Source organism: Physella acuta, unplaced genomic scaffold (assembly GCF_028476545.2).
Source record: "Physella acuta isolate Inbredline_101_S28 unplaced genomic scaffold, ASM2847654v3 ptg000003l, whole genome shotgun sequence".
Lineage (NCBI taxonomy): Eukaryota > Metazoa > Mollusca > Gastropoda > Physidae > Physella > Physella acuta.
In genome coordinates, this window is record NW_026731523.1 from 217,967 (window position 1) to 239,136 (window position 21,170).

A 21,170-nucleotide genomic window follows, 5' to 3' on the forward strand; every position below is an offset into this window, starting at 1 on the left:
TCTACTTAAACATCATATGTCATAAATGAAGTTGGTTATATGTTACTAGCTTGAATCATAATAAAACTACCCCCACCACCACCCCATCAGTCATTTAATTAAAAAGCCACAGCTTAGGAATGTTTAGTTTGTAAGATGAATTCAAAATGCAATCATAGTTGTGGGGACGTTTTATAATTTTCTATACTTTGTACTTTGAATTTGTCATTCAAAGGTAAATTTCACGTGGCTACACAAGTATTTCTGTCATTCGGGGCTGTATGTAGATAAGCCTCTATCGATTGTGCCCATTTACGATGTAAATAAACCCTCATTAGCAGAGTGTGCAGCTCAATCAATAGTCTATCTCATGTACATAGCTTGATTGAAACTAATGGCAACAGCTGTTGTAAAGACCCACCCATCCTGTTGTTATCTGTTTGTAAAGGTGTACACAAGAATTGCATCCTGTGACACAAATGACATTAATTGAAATGTGGTCTGTCAAAATAGTTGCATACATTATGGTCTCAATCTAATTAGATGGGAGTAATTGTGTGATAATTGCCAATGGGTTGATGTGTATGCTAAGAGTGTTATGTTTTGTATGTTTTACAATTTGTATAACTGTAATAAAAATACATGTTATCTTACAATTACACAAAACATGGGTTGATAAGTAAATTTTGTATCCTTTATTTAGTCTAATTTGGTGTGAATGTTAAAAAAAATTTTAAAACTTTAGTTTTTAATTTACATTGCAATAATAATCACAAAACTTTAGTTTATTGACATCTTTACATTGCTAATTACATGTATATTTTATAGTTATTTTAAATTTTTAGTTTTTTTTAAATTTACAAATACACAGAAAATCTGTTTAATAAGTTGAATCATAAAATTTTCTGTTGTTTCAGATCTGCTCTTCGTTTACGTGTAGTTATAAAACATTTGGTGAGGATTTTTGTCAATTTCCTATTGCTGCACTTATTTGTCTTACATAGTATTTAAAGATGAATAAGAAAAGAAAATTACTGCGAGTTATTGAAAAGTAATGAAATAAGTAAAACCCAAACAACTGTGTATGATTTTAAATATAAGTAAAACATTCAAGAACTTAAAATAGTAATCTTATTTATTAATGAGTATTATTATATAAAAATAATGAATTAGAATCAAATTAATGAGTAAATCTTCAATTACAAGTTTTAATTATTTCAAAAGATATCTGCGCTGTAAGTTGGATAGAAATTAGCATTTTTCATGTTAAGATAAATGGTTTTGGTTTCAGAGGCTAGCAAAAATGTCCAGCAAAGCCCCAGATGAAATACTCTTCCACCACACCAACAACACTGGGGTGATCACATTGAACAGACCAAAGGCTTTAAATGCCTTGAATCTCTCTATGGTGCGCAAGATGTATGACCAGATGAAGGTGCTGACACTTCCATTGTTTAAAACTTTTTTTAAAGTTATAATTTAAATATAAAAAAAAAGGTCTATAGGTTGACAACTTTACTTTAAAATCTGATAGAACTTTGCTAAAGCGTTTAATTTTAACTAAAAGTAGTAGTTCCATTAAATAGCCCATTTCTCCCCATTGGTTTAGTAATAATTTAAAACAATTAATTAATATCTTACCTTGTTTCAAAATTTGGCTTGTTGACCCCCTTATCCCTTTCGTAAACCATTTATGTAAGACTAAAGTTCTTTAGCCAATTAGTATTGGAAAAATTTCAATTATGGGAAAGTTGATTTTTTTTTTTTACTAAACTGTAAAGCACATTCTGTAGTATGTACTGTATAATGTACACATTCTTTTCCATTATGACTTAATTTTTAAAAAAATTATTTTAAATAGTATTTCTTATTCAATGTCAGTTTATTTTCTTGTATATTAGTTTAGTTACTAGTTAATAGTTACTATTTTATCTTTGAGCACCGCTTTTAAAAGATTGAATATCTCAGTAATGGTCTTTTCTTCTGTAGCTTCAAGGCCTTTTCCAAACTTAAAATTCTAATAATTGATTTTTAAAATTAATTGTGCTTAATATAATTTTATATTTTTAATAATTGTTTTTTTTATTTTGCCTTTTCAAAATGTGTGTTAGGCTTTTTCCTCATCAAAAAGCTTACTTGTGGTTGTTTGAATTTTGTCTTAGTTTTTTTTAAAGGATTAATATAAGGTTAATTGTTTACATATTTTCAATGTAAGGTTTTAAATCTGATATCATTTTGTGCTTATTGATAACTCATGTAGTGAATGTAAACCTAAAACAAGATTTATTATTTATGTTTAGAAATGGGAGGATGACCCAAAGATAGGACTTGTGCTGATCAAAGGAGAGGGGGAGAAGTCGTTCTGCGCTGGTGGTGACATCAGAGGTAATTCTTGTTGCTCAAGTATATCTCATCCATTCAGTACAATAAAGTCTCCTCACCTGGTTTTATAGATTTTAATAGCTAGTAGCCTTTAATTTCATGTTGTGTATCTCGACATCTTGTAGTAATGGTGAAATGGTGAAATTTTAAAAATGGTTCGCAATCTTAATTTAGTAATGGATTTCTTTTTTAAAATATATTTTTATATGCCTGAATTCTTCTATAGTTCTTATATTCTTAATAGGTTTAAGATTTCTGCGAAATATGAAAATGGCAAATATTAATATCTTGTTTCAGTTAATTAATGTCTTAGTTTATTTTGTACTATATCTTTAAATAAAATATTTTATGTCTATATTATAACAATTATTACAATAAATTGAAACATATCCTGGAAGCATTTTTTTTTATTGACGATAAAATAGTATAAAAAAAACAAAAAAAGCAAATCAAAATATTCAACTAAACTTACACCCATTTTAAAAAATTTAACTGGTCAGCTCTGTGCTATTCTGTTTATATATTTCTTTATATGTTAGCTGATACATAAGAAGAGCATAGCCAGTCAGACAAAAATTAACTAGCATGGGAACTTTTGCAGAAAGAAATATAACTTGGTCATCAAATTAAAGTTAAAGATCAAAGACGGTTAAATATGTAATAATTTGAGACATTTTGAATTAACACTTTTTTTAGGATTTATTACACTAACTTTTTTAACTTAGTTAACTGGGATTGCTGTTAGATACTCATACACAATGTATTTTTAGAACATGACTCTGTAGTCGCAACTAGGAAATTTCCAGTTTTGGTTCTGCTGTACATTGACTAGCCGTACATTGAGTAGAATGAAAACCTTTTGCGTATTTTTATTTTGTGTTTAGCATGTTACTGTTGAACAACAGGTTATCCCATGTATAGCATGGCCCATCTAGTTTTTAAGTTTTTGTGAGATTAACATTGTCAGGCAAATATTTCGCAGAGATTTTTGTTTTCTTTTCTAGCTGTAACAGAGGCTGGAAGAAAAGGGGACAGTTTAGCCCAGGATTTTTTTAAGGAAGAATACATCCTCAACCATAAAATAGGTACATTTTTATGCGCATCTTTAACTATAAAATAAATACATTTGTATGCACATCCTGAGCTATAAAATATGTATGTTTGTCTAGTCTTTTACACATAACATAAAATAGGTACATTTTATGCGCATCCTTAACTATAAAATATGTATGTTTGTCTAGTCTTTTACACATTACATTTGTACGCACATCCTCAACCATAAAATAGATACTTTTGTCTAGCCTGGAACCCACAATTTTAAGCACATCATCACACGCAGCCTTGATACGCACATCATCAACTATAAAATAGGTACATCTGTCTGGCCTCGTACACACATTAGTACACTATCCTTAGCTTGTTACACACACTCAGCATTTCTTCATGCATCCTCAACCATAAAATAATGGCTTTTTCTTCATTTTGTCTGAGAATTATTTATGAACGCTTAATATGATATTTTTTTAGGCAACTACAAGAAGCCATATGTAGCTCTAATTGATGGGATTACAATGGGAGGGGTAAGTAATACCACCTTGTTTTGCTACTGTTGTGATGAAAATCATGTTTAAATCATTATCTTCCTCCCACTGTTAAACATGACTGTACTGTAACTGTATATTCCCCAGGGTGTTGGCTTGTCTGTACATGGGATGTTTAGAGTGGCCACAGAAAGGACAATGTTTGCAATGCCAGAGACTGGGATAGGTTGGTTCTATAAATCTGTGAAATTAATATTTTTATTTCATGACCTCTCGATTGATATTTTTTTGATAACTTCATGTTGGTTGATCATGTCTCAGATTTTTGGCATGCACTTCACCACTCTTCTCTTTCTCTTCTTTCCCCCCCCCCCCCCCCCTTCCCCCATCATGATTTAATTTTAAAGAAAATTATCATGTTACCAATTTACTATATTTTGACGCAAAATAAAATACATTTTACTTCTTATGTGGGAGATACCAACCCAGAGTTATATAACAAATTAACAATTTAATAACTTATTCCAGCAGGTTACATTTTAAAAAACAAAGAATCTAAAGTAATGTCTTCTAAAATAAAATCTGTGTTTTTTTTACTTATACATAACATTTTCTTAAATTTAGTTATTAAGACATCAAAATTGTAACTTTAGAAAAAAAATACTTTTTTTCTTGTTTGTTCTAAGTAAAAATCACCCAAAATTTTGAACTTATCCATTTTTTAGGCCTATTTCCTGATGTTGGAGGTGGCCATTTTCTCCCCCAGCTTGAAGGAAAGCTTGGAATATTCCTGGCCCTCACAGGTTTCAGACTGAAAGGTCGTGATGTGCAGAGTATTGGGATAGCTACACACTTTATTGATTCTTCAAAGGTGGGCAGATAACATTGTTTTCATTGTCATGTTGTTTTTTTTTTACATTCATCCCAACATAACTGTCATGTGTTGGTTTTTTTTTACATATATCCCAACATTTTGTCTATTTTTGCATATATACTGACAGACTATCATGTGTCTGTTTAAGTGTATCCGAACATGATAGTGAGCCTGTCAAATATGTGTTAAGTAACTTAGGGGAAAAAAATGAATGTGTTATTAGCATATCAATGAGCATCAAATGAGTTAAATAAGTTATGCGAAGATGTAGATGCATACACATTTAGTGCTGAAGTTGTTGTTTTTTATAAGATTTAATAGCAGTTTTAGAGTCATCTACTTTCATAACAAAATAATTGTAAAAAGAAGTTCAGGTTGTAAATAGTTATCTTCATCCCAAACAGGTGTCAGAATTAGAGAAACGTCTTACAAATCTAAATGTTGATGCAGGCAAAGAAGGTGTGGCTGGTGTTTTAAATGAACTACAGAGTCAGGTAACAGGTTCATTTCCATTGCTGTTATTGTTCTGCTAAGGTAACTAACATTACATAGGGATTAACTCTATTTGTCCTATGGTCTGGTAGTCAGGTCTGGCACCTTGTAATGCTTTGACCTATGCAAGGCTGCCTACTTGTGGGGTTTTGCCCTTAATTTTACGATTTTTACACCCAGGTTACGGAATTACGATTATGCTGTAAAGGTTACGCTTTTGCCTTCAGTAGAGATCAAAATCGTCATTAGCGTCAAAAACTTTTTTCTTGTGGTAAAACTTGGTGTTCCAGGTCTGAGTTTTAGATTATGTTTAGCTAGTCAAAATTTCAGCTATGTTATCCGGTTCGATGGTTTTAAACATCTTCCATAACAATCCCCCTCCCCCATCCCTTCTCGCCAGTGTCATGTTAGGCGCTAGTCGTTGCTATGTTATGAACTTTATTAACCCCGAGAATGATCTGTTGTCTTGCCTTGATCATTGGAAGTCTGGTCTCGCATGGAAAATATCTCTATTAAAATTAAATCTACATCTAGATCTACTCTTTATTTTTCAAGAAAAATAGTCTAAAGTTTGAAACATAAATATTAAATTATGTGAGCATAGGTTTATATTTATTTTAAAAAATGATCTGGGTGTGGGTCAAATGTGAGAGGGGAAAGGCCAAGACAAAGCTAAATTACTGGTAAAAATAGCCCAGACATAATTTATTGAGGCGTTGTTTGAGATGTGCGAGAAGAAAAGTTTTTACTAAACAACTAGATCTAGGCTCATCTAGATCAATAACGAATCATTTTTTTTAAAAAAATAACCCTTTCTTCTAGATATTACCTAGATAAAATCTAGATTTAAAAAAAAAAATCAACAAGGCCTCTCTTGTTTTCTTGTGACCGGGAAAAAAATTCTTACTCAGTTGACAGGTCACTATGTTCACATTGGTTTAGATATCGGTAGTGTAGGCCTATAGCATACGTCATACTACTCATACCAAGAACAATGCCTATTTGAGATTTTCCATTGTTACAGTGGGTTTTTTTTTTAAGTAGCATGGTTAACGTAACATTGCTGATTTTCATCATTACGCTAAGTTTTGCGATAATATAAAATTATTCTTGTTTAAATTATATTAAAAATGTGAAGAAATACTGAAAGTTATGGACAGTATCCAATTATTACGGAAAATCTATGCTCTTCCATTTCTCTCTGTCATCTGTATTGTTTCAACCAGTGTTTTAAAATAAATTGGTCATCTATTAAATGAGGAGTCCACTATTAAAATCTGCTAAATAAATTCAGATTCATTTTCCGGAAATACCCTTTATACATTTCCCTGATCTATAGGTTTCTTATTTTGTTCTTAGTACAAAAATTTAAAAATACTATAGGTTAACTCTTTTTAACCAGCCGATAAGTGTAACTCTTATTTTTTCAAAAACTTGTGCCAGTGGACTCCTCAAATTCCAAATGCTATTCAAATCACCATGTAAGGCATTAGACCAGTTAGTGTGTGTATAAGAAGCTAATACTGTATTTTCCTTTTGTAGTCCCAAGTAGAAGCTGATAAAGAATTTATCCTGAAACCTCATGTAGAGCAAATCAACAGGCTGTTCTCTGGTCAAACCATGGAGAAAATATTTGAAGCTTTACAGAAAGATGAATCAGACTGGGCCAAGAAACAGCTGGACATTCTTAAAAAAATGGTCAGTACTGGAACAAATTGGTTTAACGCCATATCGTAGAAGAGCACATAAAAAATAAGTTGACGACATATTTTATTTCTACAATTTGAGCATTATCTCATTGTTAAAGCAATTGCTAGGAGGTTGTATTTGACTATCGTTATTTAATTTTTCATTTATATTCTGGTTTATTTTGTTATAGTGTCTTATAAAACTATTGTAAAACAAAAGGAAATTATCAAAATGCTATTGTTTTTTGTTTTTTTTTTACTTTTGTACATATTTAATATATTTTATTTAAACGTTATCTAATCAATGTTTTTAAAAGTAAATAATCAATTTGTTTTTTGTTTGTTTTGTTTTGTTTTGCTATCTTAAAGGTGTTAATAGCAAGCTCTTGTATGTGCACCTAAAGAAATAAAATAAACCACATTTTTTAATACCATTAAGTATATAAGTTTAAAGAAAATCATGGGTTGCTATAATTTGTTGTGAAGATAAACTTCTTTTCCATAGTTTGTCATCTGCGCATATAGTTAAATCTTTTGGGAAAAAAACATTTTTTCCTTTCATTTCGTTCACTGAAATTACTTGAAGATCAACTAAAAATATGTAATAGCTGAATTTTTAGTTATCTCAAATTTATGATTTTTGTTTCAGGCACGTAGTTTATGTCTTAACATATTTCAAGCTTATTCAATATTGAAATATAAAAGCTTTTTTGTATCTTTTGTTATGTTTCAGTCACCAATTTCTTTAAAGATTACCTTAAGACTTCTACTAGAAGGTAAAAATAGAAGCCTGGCAGAAGATCTGAAAATTGAGTACAGGTTAAGTCAGAGGTGCCTGGAGGAGAAAGATTTTTACGAAGGTGTAAGGGCAGGTGAGTCTTGTGGTACTCAGTCACAGTATAAAGCAGTTATGTCAAATTGCGCAGGAGAAATTTTTTAAAATCTGGGTTGTTCACCAAAATTAGATTTTAATATTTTTAAACTTTTGAACCATTTCTGTAATGAAAAGTATTATAATGTTAATTTGCTAAACATGATTTTTTGGAATATGTCTGCACTTTAAAACAATTTTTTACAATGCACTTTATATTTGCCCCAACTGTTGACGTTATCTAAATAGCATTCATTAAACCATATATTGGGTATTTTTTTAAAGCTGCGTTTTCCATTTTTGGAATATTGCACCTTTTGTTTACTATGATTATATATCTTTATACACTAAAAAATATTTTTTCGTATATTTTCCCATTGTTTTGTGATTTGATCTGCAAATGAAAAACTTATTTTGACCCACAAACAAAGTTTAATATATGAACAAATTCTTTAGTTACCAATTTTTAGAGATTGATAAGAGTGCTTTTCACATGTTTCGTTCAAAAGATTTTCAACTTCCAAATAGTGTATTCATGGATCAATCATTTTTTTTTCTCTTGTTTATCGGTTTTATGTTTTTTAGAAAAATAAAACAAACATTTGTGTTTAACATTTCTAAGCTAGCAATAAGGTTTGGATTAATTTAAGACATTCATTTATACGTGAAATCAATAATTTAACTATTTTTCATGGTTTTCATTTTTTTATTGTGGGTCATATTAGTGACCTTACAGAATTAAAGGGTTTTTCATACTGACAAAAATATTCAAACTCGCAAAAGATGTCAAGCTCCACATTTAGTTTATCCTCATCAAACTGCAACATGTGTGCCAATATAATTTTCTTTATGTAGTGTCTTAGTCCAAACACTAACTGGAATGCTTGTATAAAGTTCCAATTTCAAACCTGACAGTGCATGTGTTTCTGTGACCTCTGCAAATGAAGGGATAGTGTGGTCAGCACTATGCCCAGCCGTCTTTACTTTCCCTAACGTGTTTAGTATCTTTCAAGCTGAACAGACAATTCCAAATAGTTTAAGAGTTTGTTTTTTAATTTCAGTGTTGATAGACAAGGACAACAACCCACAGTGGAACCCTGCCAATATTAAAGATGTCCCACAGAGTAAAGTTGAGTGGTTCTTCTCTCCCCTTGATGCCAAACGGGAATTAAATTTGTGATCTATTTATCCTATAGTTGTTCTGTTAATATTTGCCATTTAAAAAAAAAGATGATTTTTACAGACATTAACTTTTTGACTTAAATTTAGTAATGCCGAAAATGAGGTTGGTGTTACTACTGAACTCTTCAAAGCTAAAAAAATTTTTTTTTAAAATTAAAATAGTGAGCAGTGTATCACACTGGCATTTTTTTTGTTGTAAGATGTAATAGAATTGGCCCAATGTTTTATGTATGCTGCTGTGGTTGTATGTAGAAAAAAAAAATTTGATGGAGAATGTAGATAGATGGAATAAGCTTCCTGGTGATTTTAGTTTTATTGATGCTAAAGATTTTAATGATATTACATGTCACTGTTTCTAATAATACATGTGTGACCCTTCTCGAGTTGAATTCAGGTTAATTTTTTAGTTGTTTTGTTAGTCATAAAATACTAGATATGTATAGATTTCTATGATTAAAACTGTTTAAAATTTTGATATATTAAAAAAAACTTAATATTTTTTATGCAACTTTAAATTTTTAGAAATATTCTTTTTAAAGTAAAATTGTTTTACTTTTGAAAATATTTTTATGTAATTTAGAAATGCTTTTAAAACAAAAAGATTCTAAAAAAAATAATGTATTTAAAAAAAACAGCCTCCTAACATTGAATGTCATAGCAATTGCCTGCTAGTCCTAAGGTCTCAAGTTCATATCTAGGTTCAGACTTGTGACTGTAGGGCATACCTGTGTCCATCTAGCTCTGATGGGCACATCACTAGTTGGCGAAAGTTAAACTGGCTGGAAATAATGCTGACTACACCATCCATTCATATGCCGAGGTCATGAAACAGCAACTCTACTTTATCTGCCCAAATGGATCGTAATGTCTAAAGAGGAACTTTATACCCTACTCCCCATTCAGAAAACCTGGCATTTATCTCTTTGCCTTGAAAACACCAGAGTTGTTTGGCTTCTCATCACTAGGGTCACAGTTTTTGTCAGTGATACAATGGCTGTTTGCCTTCTTCCTTAATTATCCCTGAACAGATTTTAAAGCATTTTTATTCCCAGATGGAAAGTTTTTAAATAGTAATGTTTTATCCAGAGTTGTTGATGATGTTGAGAAACCTTTTTTTTATAAACCTTATTATTTTTACTGTTAGCTTTTTGCGTGTGTGTGTGTTGGTGTACATTCAAGCGTAAAGTAGTTTGTAAATTACTGACTCATTGAGCAAGTTTATGATCAATGTTATATTTGGCAATTATTTATTATTGTTGAATTAGATACTACTTTGATACTACAAGGGCAGGGTGGGCTGAGTTTGACCATCACCCCTAACTTGTGACATAGACACACGTTGTATCTTGTTGTATAGGATAAATAATAATTTGGGAGGTTGCTCTATTAACCTACCACTAGACAAGGTCTGGTTTTAGACTTGAATTAATTTGGGTGTAAAGTATTCTTCACATTTTGTATATGTGACCTCAGAATTTGAAAAGATTGTGAGGGTAGCTATGAGATTGTAACTAATGTTACTTGACCTAATTTAACTCAGGGGTTGTAAAACCTGGGTGGTATCTAGTGCTCTAACAAACACCAAAGATCTAAAATTTGCTGAAATAATGATAGGCAAGCGATAATTAATTAATAAGTAATGAACTGGCTGGTAATGTTTTGATAGACCATGGGTTGGCTAGTGGTGTTTAGATAGACCATGGGTTGGCTAGTGGTGTTTAGATAGACTATGGGTTGGCTGGTATTATTTAAATAGCCTATGGGTTGGCTGATGGTGTTTCAATAGACCATGGGTTGGCTGCTGGTGTTAAGACTATCGGTTGGCTGGTATTATTTAAATAGCCTATGGGTTGGCTGATGGTGTTTCAATAGACCATGGGTTGGCTGCTGGTGATTAGATAGACTATGGGTTGGCTGGTATTATTTAAATAGCCTATGGGTTGGCTGATGGTGTTTCAATAGACCATGGGTTGGCTGCTGGTGTTTAGATAGACTATGGGTTGGCTTCTGGTGTTTAGATAGACTATGGGTTGGCTGGTATTATTTAAATAGCCTATGGGTTGGCTGATGGTGTTTCAATAGGCCATGGGTTGGCTGCTGGTGTTTAGATAGACTATGGGTTGGCTGGTATTATTTAAATAGCCTATGGGTTGGCTGATGGTGTTTCAATAGACCATGGGTTGGCTGCTGGTGTTTAGATAGACTATGGGTTGGCTGGTATTATTTAAATAGCCTATGGGTTGGCTGATGGTGTTTCAATAGACCATGGGTTGGCTGCTGGTGTTAAGACAGCCCATGGGTTGACTGGTGATTATTTAGATACCCTTTAGGTTGGCTAATGGTGTTAAAACTAGCCTAACTTAATAATCTTCCTTATGAGCCAACAAAACATGCTTATTCTACCAAGAATGTAAAGCCAAAAAAAATATGTTTCCAAATACATGTATGATACAAATAGATGTCTGTTAGCTGAGTGATAGCCTGATCATGTTATTGAAATTTCTTGTACATACAATTTTTAATCAGCACTGTTAAACAGATTGTTGTTGTATTACTCCATGTTTTCAGTATAGAGGTTTTTACCCTGGGCAGTTTGGCTCATTGATTATATGACCCCTCGTTAAGACATTCTAATTTAGAATATAAATTAACTAATTTTTTTTTTTTAATTTTGTTATTTGAATTAAATTAATGTATTACTGTTATAATTTTGTAGTAGTTGTGATTAACATTTAGTGGGTTCAAGTCTATGGGCAGCAATGTTCAGGAATGTATCTATCCAAGGCAAAAAAAACAATAGATTCATATTTTCTTTTCAAGTTGCCACACAAATTAAAGAAATATTTTTTTTTTAATTTAAAAATTGTTTTATTTCAAATAAGACTACATTCAATTGGGATCTGAGAAAAAAAAATTAAAAATTAGGAATTGATCTACCAAAATGGTTATAAGAAATGTATGTGGAATTAAGTAGTACTCCAACTAATGTATTTATCAGAATAAAATCCCCTTATGTGTTTATATGTAGACCAGTTTGAGTTTGTTGGCTTAAGTTTTTTTCCATGTATGTTGTATGAATAGAGTTGTGTTGGTACCTCATGTCCTACAGTCATCAGACATGGGCAACCACATTAGTGCTCCAGGGGTCAACTTATAGGCAAATTTTTTAAAATTGCTATTTTCTTATGTCATGTTTACTATTCTGGGGGTGGTGTGAGGGCTGGTTGACTCTTCCCCCCCCCCTGCACATTGACTTAACAAGCAGGCGCATATACCCCCATTTAGATTTATCGTCAAATTTCTTATGGGCTTATTGGCCAGTATTGAGAAACTGCTGTTTCAAATAATATGATGTCATTGAACAAATGGTTGATACATTTGAAGCAAGAAATGCCCTTATTGTCGAATTTACATATAACAAATATATAGCCGAATGAAAAAACGATAAAGTTAAGTATTTTTGATAGGGATGGGACGGCGTGGCTAGACTGCGAACCCGAATTTCTCGAGTTCAAATCCAGGTTCAAGTCAGTGGAAATCACGTTTTGGAAAGTAAATGCGGCTGGGTATAGTGCTGACCACATTATCCCTTTATACTTCATATGCCGAGGTCAAGAAAAATGAACTCCACTTCATCTGCTGAATGGCAGGTCTAAAGAGAAATCTTTACTCATTTTTACTTATTTTTTTATAGGTGAGGCTATTTGCTAACAGTTTTACTACTTCAGTTTTGGCATTACGGGCATATCTCGGTAATATTGAGACAGGAACTAACAAAACGTCACGTTACGATAACTTAACATTGAAAAATTCAAGAATGGGGCAAATTGACACATTTCAAACGGGGTATAACTTTTCTATCTTGTGCTACCCCCGCCCCGCCGTCCCCTCACTAGTGACGTATCCTCCAAACCACGCCTAGGTATTCCTGCTCACGTGACCGCTGCAGTGACGTACATCCGGCGCGCGCATGCCAATCACAGATGCGCAGTTTGGGGTTGAAATGGAGGTCGTTTCTGGGACACTGCATGACGTAGGGCTTGCCCCAGACACACATGGTGTAGAGGGAGCACTCCAGGGGGTGGGGGAACAGCCCACTCTGCAGGACGCCACACGTGTATTCTAAAGTAGAAATAAAAATAATCGAGCATCATACAATTTTATATTACAACAACGTAAATGTGGATTATAAGATGATCTATTTTACCCTCATCAACCATTGTAAGTGTATTAGCAAAATCTTACCCTCATCACGCACACACACACATGCACCTAAAATGACCCCACAACAGTGGCGTAGCGAGGTCGGGTGTAACCCGGTGCGGCACTTAATGGTGCCCCCCCCCCCCTCAGAGGCGTAGCGACTCTTCCCGGGGACAAATTTTCGATTTGCACCCCACCCCCCCCCCCCTCTCAAACTTTCGATTTGCACACCCCCCCCTCACATTTTTCTCTATATCTGTTACTATTTTTTGCCTTGGTGTCACCCCCCTAAATGGTGTCACCCGGTGCGGTCCGCACCCCCCCCCCTCGCTACGCCTCTGCCCCTCAACAATATGCCCATTAATCGATGTAAAGAGCAAATCATCCTCATCTTTTCCCGAGGGATAGGGTTTGGGATATGGATAGGCGTAGCGGGGACGGGGTGCGTACTGCACCGGGTGACACTATTTAGGGGGTGACACCAAGGCAAAAAAACTGCAAAATGTACAGAAGAAATATACTTTTTTGCCAGTTCCATTTATGATTAATTAAAGTTAATTATCTTTTGAGTACAAATCGACTACTACAAAAGGGGTGGGGTGACACCACGAGTACCGCACCGGGTGACACTATTTAGGGGGTGACACCAAGGCAAAAAAACTGCAAAATGTACAGAAGAAATATACTTTTTTGCCAGTTCCATTTATGATTAATTAAAGTTAATTATCTTTTGAGTACAAATCGACTACTACAAAAGGGGTGGGGGTGACACCACAAGTACCGCATCGGGTGACAGCCGACATAGCATCACCACTGGTTGGGGATAGGATTAGGGTCTGCGGTTTGTTTGTAAACACAAGTATGCGCAGTACCATCGAAAACATCGCCGCGAATGAAGGCGGTAGTTTCTCCCCATTGCGCATGCGTATCTTTTTCCGGCTAGAATCGGCCTTATAAAATTGCGTTACTCACCGCATCGGTCGCCGAACGAGTTCTCACACCGACACATGGGCTCGTTGTCCTGACCCAGATAACACACCCCCCTCGTGGAACACATGTCGGCCGGACACTGCACACTTCCCCCTGCCCAGGTCTGGCAGTACTGACCGTGCCAGCCGTGTAGGCACCGGCACACGAAGGAGTGGGGCGGGATCTCTCTGGTGTAGAGACACAGGTGTATTGACATGATGACATTAATATGATGATATTGACATGATGACATTGACATGGTAACACTGACATGGTAACATTGACTCTATGACATTGACAAGCTGACATTGACAAGATGACATTAATATGATGACATTGACATGATTACATAGTTTAGATGACATTGACATTGGCATGCTGACATTGATATGATATTAACATTATGACATTGATATGATGCAATTGATATGATGACATTCACATGATGACATTAATATGATGACATTGGCATGATTACTTAGATATGATGTTATTAACAGGATGACATTCATATGATGAAGTTGACATGATGACATTGATATAATGACATTGACATGATTACATAGATATGATGACATTAATTTGATGAAATTGATATGGTGATATTGACATGATTACATTGACACCATTTTACGGACAAGAATATATGAAAAGAATATATTTGCATGATAAAATTAGATTATACAACATTAGGACAGAAACTTTAAGTACACATCATTACCATAGATACCATTATGTTGATTAAATAACATTGATATTATTACATATACTAGAGTGGTTTAATATTGCATTTTGGTTGCATACAAAATTCATGACTTTATCTCCTTTTATAACTGAATTTTGTAAAGTTAAAATTAATTTTTAATGACTAATTTAATATTTAAATTTACAGTTAGAAAGAAAACATAGAAAGGAAAACATAACATTGCTAAAATTACATCGACTATACTATGCCTAAATTTCACAGATAACATTATATTGACCAATGACCATATAGATCTAATATATTTTTTCTTTTTGTGTGGTTTTAATTGTTTAAAATGGAATGTATCAAATGGTAAATCTGGATAACTTACACACAAGTGCCCAGATTTTTGCAAGGATTTATCAAGCAGGTTCCGGTAGCTTTAATTTCACAGTTATCTCCCGTGTATGGGAGCTCACATCTGGAGAAAAATATGTTCATTTATTATGGGCCTGTTATAATTTTATACTTGTTGGGGTTAAAGATAAAGCTGCCATTAATCATATTTATTCTTCTTTTCGTTTTATTTCTGATGTTTATAGGCATCTCTTTGCCCCCGCCCCCCTTTTTCGAAGCACCGTCTACCGCCCTCCCCCTCCTGGAAAGAAACAGTATTTAAAGAGAAAATATTATATTTTACTTTTACTAGTGTCCCCCCCCCTCCCGGAGAAAAAGTCTGAAAGAAACACTGTGGAAGACTTGATATTAGCGTAATTGATATTTTGTCATGTTTTCGAGTTATGTTATGTTAGCAGGATCCCTTGTGTTGGCATTGCCATCACTACATAGAGAAATAAACATAACCTCAGCAACATTATGTAAGAACAGCTGTATTTTCCTATAGCCAGGTTAGGGGAATGAAAGAGTTGAAGCAGCTGTAAAGACGCTCTAACCTGCAGATGTAGCCACGGGCCCCGATGTCCACGGAGCAGCGGCCACCGTTGGCACACGGGTTGGGCGTGCACGGGTCGCTGGGTTTGATCTGGCACCGGACGCCGGCGTAGCCTGGAGGGCACGTGCATTCTGCCCTGGTTGGGTCAAGGGCGGTGCACGTGCCGCCGTTCATGCACGGGTTGGTGGTGCAGGGGGCTGAGTGGACGCGGCAGTCGCTGCCAGAGTATCCTGGAGGACACAGACAGGTAGGTCTGGTGGTACCTGAAGTCAGGTGAGGGAATAGAATTACAATCTAAACATTACTAAATGTATACAAAATATCGCGTAAACTATAAATAGCGCGAAGTCAAGAGTACGTCTCCTTGCAAGGCTTGTCTATTCAGATTCATATGGACAATATGCAACACACACATTGGTATATCAATAGGTCACTAACTTCTCGATTCTTACTTGCCAGCTTCTATTTTTTTATAAATATCTTTTTGTGAATGTTTTTTTTTAATATAAGTAACAGTATTCTGTGTAAAATAACTACAGAGGTGCAGAGGCGTAGCGACCCTTCCCGGCGCCCGGGGACAAACTTTTCGATTTGCACCCCCCCCCCCCTCAAACTTTCGATTTGCACCCCCCCCCCCCTCGAGATTTCGATTTGCACCCCCCCTCAACCTTTCAATTTATTTTTCCAACCCATTTCCAACCCAACATATGTCCCCCCCCCCCCTCGCTACGCTACTGCAGAGGTGGACTGACCCGCCGGTCTATAGGGAAAAATCCCGGTGGGAACCGAAGTAAAAAGTTCCCGTTTGTCTCCAGGAACGATTCTGTACTAGACCTATTGGTGTCTTAATTATTTTGTTGAAATAATTTTGTCGCGTTAATTGCTATCAAGCTGAAGATGATCATCAGGCTATGATTGGGAAAAAAATAAACAATAATTTTTTTTTTTAAATCTGGGGTGGGGTTGGGCTCCTTTTAAATTTTCCTGGGCCTCTTAAAAACAACCAGCTTCAACCCCCCCCCCCCTTCTGAATATGTATATATGTATGCATGTATTTAGTGAAAGATGGACACCTACCTTGGGCTAGAACACAGGAGCCTCCGTTCCAGCAGACTTTTGAATGGCACGTGTCTGACGTCACATCCCTGACCTCACACCTGTCCCCACGCCAGCCTCTGGGACACACACAGACCCCACCCCGTGCCCGGTCGGGGACGCACCTGCCGCCATTTTGACACGTGATGACGGAGCAGGCTGACGACGTGTCCAAATGCTCGCACCTCATCCCCGTGAAACCTGGCATACAGACGCACCTGGGTGCCGTCCGTTTGGCACCGATGGTGACCAGTCCTTGGACGCAGATCCCGCCGTTCAGGCAAGGTGCCATGTCGCAGTTGATAGGAGTTTCACAGAAATTTCCGATAAACGTGTCTGCGCATGCGCAGTGGTGTCTTCCGTCAGAGTTGATTTGACACCTGCCGTTGTTAAGACACCCCACGTCATGACAGTCCAGCTCTCGTTCGCACAAGGCACCGGTGAATCCACGCGGGCAGCGACACACAACATCCGGTTCGTTTCCGTGCTGCGCATGACCGGATATGACGCACTCGCCGCCATTCATACACGGATGAACTCTGCAAGACGTTTTAACCTCGCACCAAAATCCTGAAAATCCTCTTGGACACTGGCACCGGATGCTGATCCCAGCTGCGGTCAACTCAGTGATACACTCGCCGTTATTCTGGCAGGGGTTTTGAACACAGCTGTTGAGAACCTCGCAGTGGAACCCCGTGTATCCACTCCTGCAGTCGCAGACGTAAGGTGCAACACGAGATGAAGACGACGCAGTTCCAACCGATCGAGTACAAGTGCCGTTATTCCTGCAAGGGTTAGGGTTACACGGGTTAGAAGCTGTGCAATCACGTGACGTCATTCCAGAAGGACATTCACAAGTGAAGCCGTCTTGTCCTGGAACTGGGACGCAGATTTCCCCCTCCCCGCACGACCCAGGGGTACACCGGTCTGGAATCTCACACTGTTTTCCCATGTAGCCCGATCTACAAGAACACACGTAGTTCCTGCCTTCTACACCGCAGGGCCTGCCTCTCTCACACGGTTGGCAGACGCCGTTGGCACCACACGGAGAAGACCGTCCTGAATCAACTCCACATGTTTGGTTCTCAACGCAAATTGAGTTGGGATGTACAAAACATGGATTTCTCGTTTCGCAAAAATCGCCGATAAACTCCGCGGTGCAAACACAGATGGAGTGATCCCCAGAAGAATAGCATGAGCCCCCGTTGAGACATTGGACGTTTTCGCAAGAATTTGTCATCTCTTTCTCGCATCTGCTGCCGGTGAATTTCGAAGGACACACGCAAACATGGGAATCTCCAGACTGGAAACAGGTGCCAGAGTTTAGACAAGGGTTATCCCCGCATGGCCCTTGGGTTAACTCGTTCTCACAAAATCTACCCGAATAGCGCCCCGCGCATGCGCAGATGTAACTGGAAGCTGATTCGTAACACGAGCCGCCATTGTGGCAAGGGGAGGATGCACACGCGGAAGGGTTTTGACAGTTGGTTCCGGAAAATCCTGACATGCATCTGCAGAAATATCCAGCGCCTTCTGGGAAACATTTTCCTCCGTTTTTACACGGTCCTCTGTCGCAGGCTTCGTGTATTTCACATGATACACCTGTGTATCCAGGTGGGCACTCACACAGGTGTGAGTTTCTTTCAAGGTCGGTCTTACACGTGCCCCCGTGTTGACACGGCGATACAGCACACGGATCAGACAGATCACACGTTGGTCCGGAGTACCCGGGCTTACACGCGCACGTGAAGGTGAAATCGTTGGGCGCGCACGTGCCCGAATTGAGACACGGATTGGGGAGACAGGCGTTGTTGTGCTGGCAGGACTCGCCAAAGTAAGGCGTGGGACAGTGGCAGTGGTACTGGTCATGGCGCCCGTCTACGACACATCTCCCGCCATTTTGGCACGGCGTAGATGCGCAGGGGTCTTCGTGCTCGCAGTGCTTCCCCCGGTACCTCCCCTCACAGTGGCAGTAGTAATCCCCTCCCCGATCCTGGAAACACCTGCCGTTGTTCTGGCACGGGTTGGGCTCGCACGAGGAGAGCACGTCACAGTTCTGACCTTTGTACCCGCGGGAGCACTCGCAGGTGTACGCGTGCCGGTCGACGAGCTTGCACGTGCCGCCGTTCTGACAGACGCCCGGGGCGCACAGCTCCCTCTCGCACCTCTGCCCGGTGAACCCCCTCTGGCAGATGCACTCGAACGTGGCGTTCGCGTGCTGCTGGATGCAGCGGCCGTTGTTATAGCAACCGTGAGCGCGGCAGTCTGTAATCTCTGGAAATGAAACCATGAATATTTAATTTGATGAAACCATAAATATTTAATTTGATTTTGGTGCACATTGAATGTATTTTTAGTATAAACAGGCACAGTTAAATAAAAATTAAAAATATTTTATTCATTTTTGGTGCACTATATTTTAGTATAAAAAACACAGTTTAAAAAATAAAATAAAATATTGAATTCACTATATTTGTAGTATAAACAGGCACAGCTTAAAAAAATTAATAATGTAAATTAATAACCAACTAGTAGTAGGTTCTAGATACGTTTTAAAATTATTATTTTAAAAAAATATATTTAAACAATATTTTTTAATATACTTTTTTTCATTCACAATTGAGTTTCTAACATGCATCTCTTCGGCGGGCTCAGCCCCCCCCCCCCTACCCCTCCTTCCCGATAAAGGGCTATATTTTATGTCATTCGTTATCATACAAAGCATTGCTAATTATTTTTTTTAACGCCATAAATTAAGTCATGGAATTGTATACAGCAGGTCGCCAGTATTTGTATTTACACATGTGTGATGTGTGTGTTAGTCTGATTCTAATCTGACGTCAAGCGAGTGGAACTGACTGACGGACATGTTGTCTAGGCTGCCTTGACTTAGGAACAGTGTTTCTTCCAGACTTTTTTCTCCTGGGGGGGGGGGGGGCACTTGAAATTTTCAGGGGGGGGCGGACCTAAAATTTCCGGGGGGGGGGGGAGGGGCGGGCGGACACTGTTAAACGTTATATTTCGTATATAAATTCCATTTCGTTTTGGGGGTGGGGGGCGGGGGGAGCGGCAGGCAGACCTTCTTCGGTACCACCCCCCCCTCCGAAGAAATACCTGGAAGAAACTTTACTTAGGAAAGTTGTCACTGTGGAGCCGGTACTCTGATGTCTCTCGCTGAATGTCCGGATCTGGTTGCCGGCCTTGGGGTAGACGCACACCGGCTGCACATTTCCTTCTGCTAATCCACGCCTGGAACCTGATGACCCGGCTTATGACCCTGACCCTGCATATGACCCTGACCCTGCATATGACCCCGGCCCACCGAAAGACGCTGATCCACCAGGCACTCCTCCTGTCGAGTTACCTCCCCATCTAGTGTAGCCAGACGCTCCTGGATCCTGGATTTGCATCCTGCCAAAGTTGGTCACAAGCGCCACTTCATCAGCATCATGGGCGTGTCTAGGACAGTTGATGCCATTACAGGAATGGGGCAGCCTGGTCTTACGGGGTCTGTCTTTCCTCGGGGGCAGCATGCGGTCCAGGGGCACCATCTGTCCACATTTGTAACATTTACATGACGTAATATTCATCTCGCCAAATACTGTAAATTCATTCGCTCACTCGCGTAAGAATTTCCTGGTGCCAAACTCCTTGTCCTGGGGTATAGGATCGTACTTGACCAAACTCCTTGTCCTAGGGTATGGGATCGTACTTGACCTTTCACCTTGTCCTGGGGTATGGGATCGTACTTGACCTTTCAAGTTGTCCTGGGGTATGGGATCGTACTTGACCAAACTCCTTGTCCTGAGGTATAGGATCGTACTTGACCTTTCACCTTGTCCCAGGTTATCGGATCGTACTTGACCTTACACCTGTTGCATTTGGATACCTCCTTACGAGCCGGCACCTTCATCCACCAGAACCTGCAGACCTTACACGCGAACTGCCAGACGGCGGCATCAAGGCCGTTCTCCAGCAGACTGGCCACTCATTGGCCGCCTCGCCGCAACCCACGGATGTAGTCTGAGTCCTTGTTCAGATTATCTCTGACGGCATCTTCGTCACTGTTTAAAATGGAATCTAGGGCTCCCCTCTCACTGCCGCAGTTGATAGGTGTGCAAGGTGTTTCTTGCTGAGTTATCTTCCCCCGAAGTATCTCCCTCAGACGCCGGGCCTGAGATTCGACCTTAGGATTCTGCATCTTTTAAAGGTAACTCTCAACGTCAACATTAATTGGATCCAGGTTAATTACAAACA

General features: G+C 37.8%; 3 protein-coding genes across 5 annotated transcripts in view; 1 reads left to right on the forward strand and 2 right to left on the reverse strand.

Annotated features, from left to right (window-relative positions):
• LOC131949140 (mucin-2-like) overlaps positions 1-1,685 on the reverse strand; it is a 25,418-nt gene extending 23,733 nt beyond the window's left edge. The window contains exon 1 of the mRNA XM_059311305.1: positions 1,621-1,685. The gene's annotated coding sequence lies outside the window, so the exon portion shown is untranslated. The remainder of the gene's footprint in view (positions 1-1,620) is intronic.
• LOC131953376 (3-hydroxyisobutyryl-CoA hydrolase, mitochondrial-like) overlaps positions 1-9,430 on the forward strand; it is a 13,522-nt gene extending 4,092 nt beyond the window's left edge. For 2 of the 3 annotated variants that reach the window (XM_059316936.1, XM_059317721.1), the window contains exons 3-13: positions 897-933; positions 1,271-1,414; positions 2,280-2,364; positions 3,366-3,446; positions 3,889-3,941; positions 4,050-4,128; positions 4,628-4,773; positions 5,181-5,270; positions 6,811-6,966; positions 7,690-7,828; positions 8,889-9,430. In XM_059316936.1, coding sequence (XP_059172919.1) covers positions 897-933; positions 1,271-1,414; positions 2,280-2,364; positions 3,366-3,446; positions 3,889-3,941; positions 4,050-4,128; positions 4,628-4,773; positions 5,181-5,270; positions 6,811-6,966; positions 7,690-7,828; positions 8,889-9,007 — 1,129 coding nt within the window. In that variant the 3' untranslated portion in view covers positions 9,008-9,430. Of the gene's footprint in view, positions 1-455; positions 479-896; positions 934-1,270; positions 1,415-2,279; positions 2,365-3,365; positions 3,447-3,888; positions 3,942-4,049; positions 4,129-4,627; positions 4,774-5,180; positions 5,271-6,810; positions 6,967-7,689; positions 7,829-8,888 lie in introns of those variants that run through there. The other variant, XM_059318480.1, reaches the window with a different exon arrangement.
• Positions 9,431-12,815: 3,385 nt separating this feature from the next.
• The window catches only part of LOC131950003 (neurogenic locus notch homolog protein 1), a 43,513-nt gene continuing 35,158 nt past the window's right edge, over positions 12,816-21,170 (reverse strand). Inside the window, exons 9-13 of the mRNA XM_059312376.1 lie at positions 16,896-19,187; positions 15,820-16,081; positions 15,258-15,347; positions 14,185-14,369; positions 12,816-13,131 (exon numbers count right to left, since the gene is read on the reverse strand). Of these exons, the coding sequence (XP_059168359.1) occupies positions 12,902-13,131; positions 14,185-14,369; positions 15,258-15,347; positions 15,820-16,081; positions 16,896-19,187 (3,059 nt within the window). The 3' untranslated portion in view covers positions 12,816-12,901. The remainder of the gene's footprint in view (positions 13,132-14,184; positions 14,370-15,257; positions 15,348-15,819; positions 16,082-16,895; positions 19,188-21,170) is intronic.